General features: G+C 57.2%; 3 protein-coding genes across 3 annotated transcripts in view; all 3 read right to left on the bottom strand.

The window, feature by feature from the left end:
* Positions 1-3,157, bottom strand: part of LOC133360112 (tenascin-R-like) — a 23,758-nt gene extending 20,601 nt beyond the window's left edge. Inside the window, exon 1 of the mRNA XM_061578698.1 lies at positions 3,131-3,157. Within this exon, the coding sequence (XP_061434682.1) occupies positions 3,131-3,157 (27 nt within the window). The remainder of the gene's footprint in view (positions 1-3,130) is intronic.
* The window catches only part of LOC133360169 (basic proline-rich protein-like), a gene marked incomplete at its 3' end in the record, with an annotated part of 142,048 nt that overhangs the window by 27,894 nt on the left and 103,568 nt on the right, over positions 1-10,586 (bottom strand). The gene's annotated exons all lie outside the window — the stretch shown is intronic.
* The window catches only part of LOC133360113 (keratin, type I cytoskeletal 18-like), a 16,164-nt gene continuing 8,908 nt past the window's right edge, over positions 3,331-10,586 (bottom strand). The window contains exons 2-8 of the mRNA XM_061578699.1: positions 10,487-10,569; positions 9,363-9,519; positions 8,265-8,429; positions 7,283-7,408; positions 5,735-5,955; positions 4,762-4,838; positions 3,331-3,398 (exon numbers count right to left, since the gene is read on the bottom strand). Of these exons, the coding sequence (XP_061434683.1) occupies positions 3,331-3,398; positions 4,762-4,838; positions 5,735-5,955; positions 7,283-7,408; positions 8,265-8,429; positions 9,363-9,519; positions 10,487-10,569 (897 nt within the window). The remainder of the gene's footprint in view (positions 3,399-4,761; positions 4,839-5,734; positions 5,956-7,282; positions 7,409-8,264; positions 8,430-9,362; positions 9,520-10,486; positions 10,570-10,586) is intronic.

Below are 10,586 nucleotides of genomic sequence, written 5' to 3' on the forward strand. Positions count from 1 at the left end.
GGAAATGAAATCCCCAGAGGATGGAGATGGAACGGAGAAAAGGGAGCAGAGGGTGCAGGAGAGATGAGGAGAGGCAGCAGGAGGAGGCTGCGTGCGAGGCTTTGACACTGCTGCTGCTACTACTGCTGCTGCTGCTACTGCTACTACTGCTGCTACTGCTGCTACTACTGCTGCTACTACTGCTGCTACTGCTGCTGCTACTACTGCTGCTACTACTGCTGCTACTGCTACTACTGCTGCTACTACTGCTGCTACTACTGCTGCTACTACTGCTGCTACTACTGCTGCTACTACTGCTGCTGCTGCTGCTGCTACTGCTGCTGCTACTACTGCTGCTACTACTGCTGCTGCTGCTGCTACTGCTGCTGCCGCTGCTGCTACTGCTGCTACTACTGCTGCTGCTGCTGCTACTGCTGCTACTGCTGCTGCCGCTGCTGCTACTGCTGCTACTACTGCTGCTGCTGCCGCTGCTGCTGCTACTGCTGCTGCCGCTGCTGCTACTGCTGATACTGCTGCTGCCGCTGCTGCTGCTGCTGCTACTGCCGCTGCTACTGCTGCTGCTACTACTGCTGCTGCTGCTACTACTGCTGCTGCTGCTGCTTCTGCCGCTGCTGCTGCTACTACTGCTGCTGCTACTGCTGCTGCTGATGCTGCTGCTACTGCTGATGCTGCTGCTGCTACTACTGCTGCTGCTACTGCTGATGCTGCTGCTACTGCTGATGCTGCTGCTGCTACTGCTGCTGCTACCGCTACTGCTGCTACTACTGCTGCTGCTGCTACTGCTGCTGCTGCCGCTGCTGCTACTGCTGCTGCTACCGCTACTGCTGCTACTACTGCTGCTGCTGCTACTGCTGCTGCTGCCGCTACTGCTGCTACTACTGCTGCTGCTGCTACTGCTGCTGCTGCCGCTACTGCTGCTACTACTGCTGCTGCTGCTACTGCTGCTGCTACCGCTACTGCTGCTACTACTGCTGCTGCTGCTACTGCTGCTGCTACCGCTACTGCTGCTACTACTGCTGCTGCTGCTACTGCTGCTGCTGCCGCTGCTGCTGCACAGAGGAGAAGGAACGGCTTCTGTTTTCACAGTGGGCAGGGAGACGAGAGGGGTTCAGAGTGGGAGGGCGTGGCCATAGAAGTCACGTGGTTCACGGGAGGCTTGAGCCGGTTTATGAAGAGAGGCGGAGCTATGTAGATCACGTGGGAGGGGTTCAGAGTGGGGGGGGGGGGGGGCATAGAAGTCACGTGGTTTAGGGGAGGCTTGAGCTGGTTTATAAAGAGAGATGAAGCCACTGAACATCCCCTGTAAAGCTTTCGTGACTGCAGGGATTCATCTTCTTGGTTCTTTCGGTAAAGTCGCGTAGAAGGAAAATAATAAAATAATAAAAATAAAACGTAATAAAATAAAATTCTCACGACGTTTCGGCCACACCGCACGCAGCCGTCCTCAGGTGAAGAATGAATTTACCGAAAGAACCAAGAAGATGAATCCCCAGTGGAGGTTCGCTGAATGTCGTCGCTGCTGTCGATGAGAGCCGAGCAGCGAGGGTTGCCCCGCTGACTGATGGCATGAGGAGGGGGGGGGGTGCCACCGGTAGAATACACAAACAAAGACAAAGATCCCCCATATAGCCTTTGACATACTGTTGGGGCAAAGTGCTCTTTGTGAACGAGCACCTATGAAGTGGGTGGCGTAGCCAGCGGCACACCCGGCTGCCTTTGTCTCTCCGCCAGTGCTCAAGTTTACACACCATAGCGGGCACTTAATTGAGGCCGAGCCGACCTAGGAGAGGCTCAGACCCCCGGTTCAAGATATTTGCTGCCACGAACTTGGGTCGCCGGGTTCCTGGCGCTGTGCGATAACCACGACGCTGCCGCTCCCCACCATCAGCGAGCAACTAGCGAAGGCCGGCACGCCACACGAGGGAGGGTGGGTGGTCAGCACCACGCCCGGCCGCCTTTGTCTCCCCGGTGGCGATCACGCACAGACACACACACACAGACACACACGCACAGACACACACACAGACACACACACACAGACACACACGCACATACACACAGACACATACACACAGACACACAGACACACGCACAGACACACACACACACACAGACACATACACACAGACACACACACGCAGACACACACACACAGACACACACACGCAGACACACACACAGACACACACACGCAGACACACACACAGACACACACAGTCACAGACACACACACACAGACACACACACACAGTCACACACACACAGACACACACACACAGACACACACACACAGTCACACACACAGTCACACACGCACAGACACACACACAGACACGGAGAGGCAGCTCTGGTTTGCAGCAGGAGTTTTATTTGAGTCAAGAGGACAGCAACGCAGCGAGACGCTGTGTGGGTGAGTGGGTGTGTGGGTGAGTGGGTGAGTGGTGGAGGAGGAGGCGGGGTGAGGTGAGGCTGACGAGGTTGCCCCACGTGACACCTCGTTACACCGGGGGGCGGGGCGGGGGGGGTGGGTAACGAGGTGAATGAGGGCGCCCACCAACACGGGCGGACGAGAGTGGAGGTCTGCGCGCAGCCGCGGCTGCTGCGTCAACGGAACCGGTTGAGCCGATTGCTGGGGTCGGAGTGGGTGTGAGTGGGGTCCCGCGGTGTGAGTGGGGCCTGTGGGGTCACGGAATGAGTGGGCCCTATCAGGTCAGGGTGTGAATTGGAACCTATAGGGTCACGGTATGAGTGGGCCCCACGGTGCCAGAGTGGGTGTAAGAGGGCCCTGTGGGGTCACGGAATGAGTGGTCCCTGTGGGGTCACGGAATGAGTGGGTCCTGTGGGGTCACGGTGTGAGTGGGCCCCGTGGGGTCACGGTATGAGTGGACCCTATGTGGTCACGGTATGAGTGGGCCCCATGGTGACAGGGTATGAGCGGACCCTACGGGATCAAGGCGTGAGTGGGCCCTATGGGGTCACGGTATGAGCGGGCCCTACGGGATCAGGGCGTGAGCGGGCCCTATGGGGTCACGGTATGAGTGGGCCCCGTGGGATCAGGGTGTGATTGGGCCCCACGGTGACAGGGTATGAGTGGGCCCTATGGGGTCAGGGTGATGTGTGAGTGGCCCACCCCCTCCATGCGGTTGTTCGAGGCCATGGGGGGCTGTTCGTCAGCTGTGCGGTCGAACGCTCACCCCCCACCCCCACCCCCGTGTCTCTCCTGTGTGCGTCTCTCACTCTCTGTGTGTGTGGGGTCCCACGTGGAACCCCTCTTGTGGACCCCCCCCCAGTAAGGGGGGTGGGTGGGTGGGGGTCTCGGGGGGTGGCTGCTCACTTCAGGCAGGGCATGGTGCACACGGGCCCCGAGGAGCACACGTTCAGGCTGCACGGGTCCTTGCCTGCGGGGGGGGGGAGAGGGGGGGGGAGAAGGGGGGGGAGAGGGGAGGGCAAGAGAGGGGGGGCAAGAGAGGGGGGGCAAGAGGGAGGGGAGGAGAAGGGGGGGCAAGGGTGGGGGGCACGGACAGGGGTGAGCGGGGGGGTGAGCTGTGTCACGTGTGTGCTATGTTTGTGTATGCTGTGTGTATGTTGCTTGTGTATTCTGTGTGTATGTTGCTTGTGTATGCTGTGTGTATGTTGCTTGTGTATTCTGTGTGTATGTTGCTTGTGTATGCTGTGTGTATGTTGCTTGTGTATTCTGTGTGTATGTTGCTTGTGTATTCTGTGTGTATGTTGCTTGTGTATTCTGTGTGTATGTTGCTTGTGTATGCTGTGTGTATGTTGCTTGTGTATTCTGTGTGTATGTTGCTTGTGTATGCTGTGTGTATGTTGCTTGTGTATGCTGTGTGTATGTTGCTTGTGTATGCTATGTTTGTGTATGCTGTGTGTGCTGTGTTTGTGTATGCTATGTGTGTGTATGCTGTGTGTGCTGTGTTTGTGTATGCTATGTGTGTGTATGCTGTGTGTATGTTGCTTGTGTATGCTATGTTTGTGTATGCTGTGTGTGTGTGCATGCTATGTGTGTGTGTATGCTATGTGTGTGTATGCTGTGTGTGTGTGTGCTGTGTGTGTGTGTATTTATGCTGCGTATGTATGATATGTGTGTGCATGTTGGGTGTGTGCCGTGTGTATGTGTATGCTATGTGTGTGTGCATGCTATGCGTGTGTGTGCATGCTATGCGTGTGTGTGCATGCTATGTGCGTGTGTGTGCATGCTATGTGTGTGTGCATGCTATGTGTGTATGCTATGTGTATGCTGTGTGTGTGTGTATGCTGTGTGTGTGTGTATGCTATGTGTGTGTATGCTGTGTGTGTGTGTGCATGCTATGTGTGTGTGCATGGTATGTGTGTGTGTATGCTATGTTTATGCTATGTGTGTATGCTGTATGTGTGTGTGTATGCTGTGTGTGTGTATGCTGTGTGTGTATGCTGTGTGTGTATGCTGTGTGTGTGTGCTGTGTATGTGTATGCTATGTGTGTGTGTATGCTATGTGTGTGTCTATGCTGTGTGTGTCTATGCTATGTGTGTGTGTATGCTATGTGTATGTGTATGCTATGTGTGTGTGTCTATGCTATGTGTGTGTGTATGCTATGTGTGTGTATGCTATGTTTGTGTGTGCTGTGTGTGTGTGCTGTGTGTGTGTGCTGTGTGTGTGTATGCTATGTGTGTGTGCATGCTATGTGTATATGCTATGTGTGTGTGTGTGTATGCTATGTATGCTGTGTGTGTGTGCTGTGTGTGTGTGCTGTGTGCGCTGTTCTCACCGCAAGGCATGGGGAGGGAGGAGCAGACTCTGCTGGAGCCGCAGCACGCGGGGTTACAGCGAACCTCACTGCTCAGCCTGCAGCACCACACACAGCGCCGCACACGCCGGCTCACTCACCCACTCGCCCACTCACCCACCCACTCACCCACTCGCTCGCCCACTCACCCAGTCACTCACCCACACACCCACTCACTCACTCACTCACCCACTCGCCCATACACTCACCCACTCATTCACCCACTCATTCACCCACTCACTCGCCCACTCACTCATCCACCCACTCGCCCATACAAATGCTACGGGCCCCGCACGTTCAAGGGCCCCGCGCTAAATGCTTTCAAGCTATCAATTCCGGTTCAGTGATTCTGCACTTGCTCTATTACTATAGTACTATACCGCCTTCAACTTTACGAATATTTACGTTTTTTTATTATTTAGAGCCCCCTTTATAACAACATGTTCTACAGGCACTGCATACAAAGACAAAGATCCCCGTATAGCCTTAACAGACTGTAGGGGCAAGTGCTGTTAGTGAGCACCTATGAAGGCCAGAACGGTACACGAGAGGGTGGGTGGCCAGCACCACGCCCGACCGCCTTTGTCTCCCCAGTGGCGATGTTTACACACCGCACCAGGTACTCATTTAAGGCTGAGTCGACCTAGGGGAGGCCCAGGGACCGGTTCAGATAATCGTCACTGGGTGTTGGCCGTGAGCGGGAATCGAACCCGTGTCACCGGGTTCATAGCCCAGCGCGCTAACCGCTACACCACCGCATACACACGCACATACACACACACATACACACACACATACACACGCACACACACGCACACATCCACACGCATACACACACACACGTACACACACACACGCACACATACACACACATACACACACACAGACACATACACACACACATACACACACACACGCGCGCACAAACCTCTCCTACCCCCAACCCTCTCCTCACCTCGAGTCCTCGCCCTCGATGAGACACTTGTAGGTGGAGATCTCCATCTCCAGACCCATCTTGATGTTGAGCAGCGACTCGTACTCGTGCAGCTGACGCTCCACGTTGGCGCGCACGTCCGAGTACTCGGCCTCCAGACGCGACAGGACCTCGGCGAGGCTGCGCACCTCCACGCTGAAGCGCTCCTCCGTCTCCGCAAGGTTGTCCTCCAACGTCGCGTTCTGCCGTTGCGGGGAGCAGAGCGGCAGAGAAGGGGTACGGGGTGGGGTGGGGGAGAGGTGTGTCACGTAGGAGCCACCAGGTGATCGTGTGGTGGCTCCGACGAGCCAAAGGATGGCTCTGTGAGTCAAAGGATGGCTCTGTGAGCCTTAGAATGACTCTGTTCATCTGTGTGGCTCTGTGAGCCTTAGGGTGGCTCTAAGTCTCTAAAGGGCTCTGTGAGCCATAAGATGACTGTTCCTCTGTGTGGCTCTGCGAGCCATAGGATGACTGTTCCTCTGTGTGGCTCTGTGAGCCCTATGGTGGCTCTGTTCCTCTGTGTGGCTCTGTGAGCCATAGGATGACTCTGTTCCTCTGTGTGGCTCTGTGAGCCCTATGGTGGCTCTGTTCCTCTGTGTGGCTCTGTGAGCCTTAGAATGACTCTGTTCCTCTGTGTGGCTTTGTGAGCCCCATGATGGCTCTGTTCCTCTGTGTGGCTCTGTGAGCCATAGGATGACTCTGTTCCTCTGTGTGGCTCTGTGAACCCCATGGTGACTCTGTTCCTCTGTGTGGCTCTGTGAGCCATAGGATCACTCTGTTCCTCTGTGTGGCTCTGTGAGCCATATGATGACTGTGTTCCTCTGTGTGGCTCTGTGAACCCCATGGTGACTCTGTTCCTCTGTGTGGCTCTGTGAGCCATAGGATGACTCTATTCATCTGCGTGGCTCTGTGAGCCATAGGATGACTCTGTTCCTCTGTGTGGCTCTGTGAACCCCATGGTGGCTGTGTTCCTCTGTGTGGCTCTGTGAGCCATAGGATGACTCTATTCATCTGCGTGGCTCTGTGAGCCATAGGATGACTCTGTTCCTCTGTGTGGCTCTGTGAGCCATAGGATGACTCTGTTCCTCTGTGTGGCTCTGTGAGCCCTATGATGTCTCTGTTCCTCTGCTTGGCTCTGTGAGCCATAGGATGACTCTGTTCCTCTGCGTGGCTCTGTGAGCCTTAGGATGACTGTTCCTCTGTGTGGCTCTGTGAGCCATAGGATGACTCTATTCATCTGCGTGGCTCTGTGAGCCATAGGATGACTCTGTTCCTCTGCGTGGCTCTGTGAGCCATAGGATGACTCTGTCCCTCTGTGTGGCTCTGTGAGCCCTATGATGACTCTGTTCCTCTGCGTGGCTGTTGTGAACCCTCGGATCGATCTGTGCCTGTGTGGCTCTACGTGCCCTAGGATGGCTCTGTGCGAGCCAGATCCGTGCCCCCCCCCCATCCGTGCCCCCCACCCCCAATCCGTTGCCCCCCACCCCTCCCCAATCTGTTGCCCCCCCCCCCCCCCCCGTCGTTGCTTACCGCGCTGCGGAGTGACTCCATCTCCACCTCCAGAGTCTGGAACTGTTGCCGCAGGTGGTGAGCCTGGCTCTTAGCGGCCGACAGCTCCCCGTGGGAGTGCACGGCCGATGCCTCGGCAGCCTCCAGCTGATGTGGGGGGGGCAGGGGGGCAGGGGGGGGCAGGGGGGCAGGGGGGGGCAGGGGGGGAGGGAATGGGGGAGACACACGAGGGGGGGGTGGCAAGAGTGGGGACAAAGTGGAGACACGGTGGGGGCACAGAGACATGAACGAGATATGAGTGCAGATATGGTGATGGTGGTGCTGATGATGTTGGTGGTGGTGGTGGTGGTGTTCGTGATGTTGGTGGTGGTGTTCGTGATGTTCCTGGTGGTGTTGTTATTGTTGTTGCTGGTGTTGGTGGTGTTGGTGTTGGTGTTCATGATAATGTTGTTGGTGTTGTTGTTTGTGGTGTTGTTGTTGTTGTTGTTGGTGGTGGTGGTGTTACTGGTGTTGGTGGTGGTGGTGATGGTCATGATGATGTTGTTGTTGTTAGTGGCGGTGTTGGTGTTGCTGGTGGTGCTGTTGTTGCTCGTGTTGTTGTTGTTATTATTGGTGTTGTTCCTGGTGTTGCTGGTGGTGGTGTTCATGAAAATGTTGTTGGTGTTGTTACTGCTGGTGTTGTTGTTGGTGGTGGAGGTGTTGTGAGTGTTGTTGGTGTTGTTAATGATAGTGTTGTTGATGGTGTTGATGTTGTTGTTGTTGCTGCTCGTGTTGTTGTTGTTGTTAGTGGCGGTGTTGTTGTTGTTGGTGATGTTGTTGTTGTTAGTTGTGTTGTTGTTGCTGCTCGTGTTGTTGGTGTTGTTGTTAGTGGTGTTGTTGTTGGTGGTGGACGTGTTGTGAGTGTTGTTGGTGTTATTAATGATAGTGTTGTTGGTGGTGTTGGTGTTGATGTTGTTGTTGTTGCTGTTCGTGTTGTTGTTGTTGTTGGTGGGCCGGTCCATACCTTGCTGTGCAGCATGCACTCGGCCTCGTGGCGGTTGTTGTGGATCATGGTCTCGTACTGTGCACGGATCTCGCTGATGATACCGGCCGTGTCGGCCCCGGGGGAGTTGTCCATCTCCACCTTGGTGGTGGAGCTGCTGTAGTCCATGCGGAGCGACTCCATCTCCTGCGGACGTCACCACCACCACGCACAGCACCGCCGGCGACAGCAAACAGCTGGGATTATTTCACCTCCACCACTACCACCACCACGACCACCACCCCCCCGTGTCTCTCTCTCTCTCTCTCACCCCCCGTGACTCTCTCTCTCACTCACCCCCCGTGTCTCTCTCTCTCTCTCACCCCCCGTGACTCTCTCACCGTGTTCAAGAAGTATCTCAGAAATCTAAATCTGTATTCATACTGGAGGAATCCGATGAGCTGTAAAGCTCTTTTTTTCACAGATGTCCAGCAGTCTCGCCCACGTGGCCAAGTGTCTGTCTCTATGTTTTTCTCCCCCGAGTTTCTCCCCGTGTCCCAATGTCTCCCCCCGCCGTGTCCCCGTGTCTCTCTCACCCATGCCCAATTGTCTCTCTCTCTCTCCCCATGTGTCTCCCCCCCCCCGTGCCCCAAGACCCCTCTCCCCCGTATCCCCCACCCCGAATTCCCTCCCCTGTGTCCCCCCCCCCCCGTGTCCCCCCCCCCCGTGTCCCCCCATGTTAGCACCCCCCCCATTAACACCCATGCCTCCCTCCCCCGTGTCCCCCCCCCCCCCCTCATGTCCCACCCCCCCCCCCCCCGTGTACCCCACGTGTCTCCTCCCCTCTCCAACACCCATCCCTCCCTCCCCCGTGTCCCTCCCCCCCGTGTCTCCCCCCCCCCCGTGCCCCTCCCCTCCCCCGCGTGCCCCCCCCGTGTCTCCCCCCCCATGCCCCCCCCCGTGTCCCCCCCCCATGCCCCCCCCCCCGTGTCCCCCCCCCGTGTCCCCCCCCCGTGGCTCCCCCCCCCTCCAACACCCATGCCTCCCTCCCCCATGCCCCCCCCCCGTGTCCCTCCCCCCCTCCCCCCGTGTCCCCCCCCCCGTGCCCCTCCCTCCCCCCCGTGCCCCCCCCCACCCCACCCCGCGGTGATGGTCCTTGAGCGTGTGGATCTCTCCCTGCAGCACGTTCTGCTCGCACGCCAGCTGATTGCGGCACGCGCAGTACTCGGCCGACAGGCGGCGCAGCTCGTGAGCGTCCGCCTCCACCGTCTCGCGCAGCGCAGACTCCGCCTCCCACCTGGAGGGCGGGGGCAGCGGAGGGGCAGGGGGGCAGGGGGAGGGCAGCGCAGAGGAGGGCATGGGTGAGTATTGAGGTGAGTGCATGTGAATGTCAGGGGATTTACGGGTGAGTGCCCGTGTGAGTGTGCAGGTAAGAGCACAGGTGAGGGCACAGGTGAGTGGACGGGTGAGTGGGTGGGTGAGTGAGTAGGTGAATGAGTAGGTGAGTGGGTGAATAGGTGAGTGAGTGGGTGAGTGAGTAGGTGGGTGAGTGGGTGAATAGCTGAGTGAGTGGGTGAGCGAGTAGGTGGGTGAGTGAGTGGGTGAGTGAGTAGGTGGGTGAGCGAGTGGATGAACGAGTTGGTGAATAGGTGAGTGGGTGGATGGGTGCGTGAATAGGTGAGTGGGTGAGCGAGTGGGTGAATAGGTGGGTGAGTGGATCGGTGTGGAGGTGAGTGGGTGAGCGAGTGGGTGAATAGATGAGTGGGTGAATGGGTGCGTGAGTAGGTGAGTGGGTGAGTAGATGAGTAGGTGAGTGGGTGAGCGAGTGGGTGAATAGGTGAGTGGGTGAGCGAGTGGGTGAATAGGTGAGTGGGTGAGCGAGTGGGTGAGTAGATGAGTGGGTGAGCGAGTGGATGAGTAGGTGAGTGGGTGAGCGAGTGAGTGAGTAGATGAGTGGGTGAGCGAGTGGGTGAGCGAGTGGGTGAATAGGTGAGTGGGTGAGCGAGTGGGTGAGCGAGTGGGTGAGTAGGTGAGTGGGTGAGCGAGTGGGTGAGTAGATGAGTGGGTGAGCGAGTGGATGAGTAGGTGAGTGGGTGAGCGAGTGAGTGAGTAGATGAGTGGGTGAGCGAGTGGGTGAGCGAGTGGGTGAGCGAGTGGGTGAATAGGTGAGTGGGTGAGCGAGTGGGTGAGCGAGTGGGTGAGTAGGTGAGTGGGTGAGCGAGTGGGTGAGCGAGTAGGTGGGTGAGTGGGTGAGGCTCGCGCACTTTATGCGGAAGTCCTCGGACGCGAGTCTCGCGTTGTCGATCTCCAGCACGAGGCGCGTGTTCTCCAGCGTGGCCACCTCCACCTGGGGTCAGGGGCGGG

The sequence above is a fragment of the Lethenteron reissneri genome, chromosome 67, assembly GCF_015708825.2.
Source record: "Lethenteron reissneri isolate LAM-NWPU_2019-01 chromosome 67, ASM1570882v1, whole genome shotgun sequence".
NCBI classification, from domain to species: domain Eukaryota; kingdom Metazoa; phylum Chordata; class Hyperoartia; order Petromyzontiformes; family Petromyzontidae; genus Lethenteron; species Lethenteron reissneri.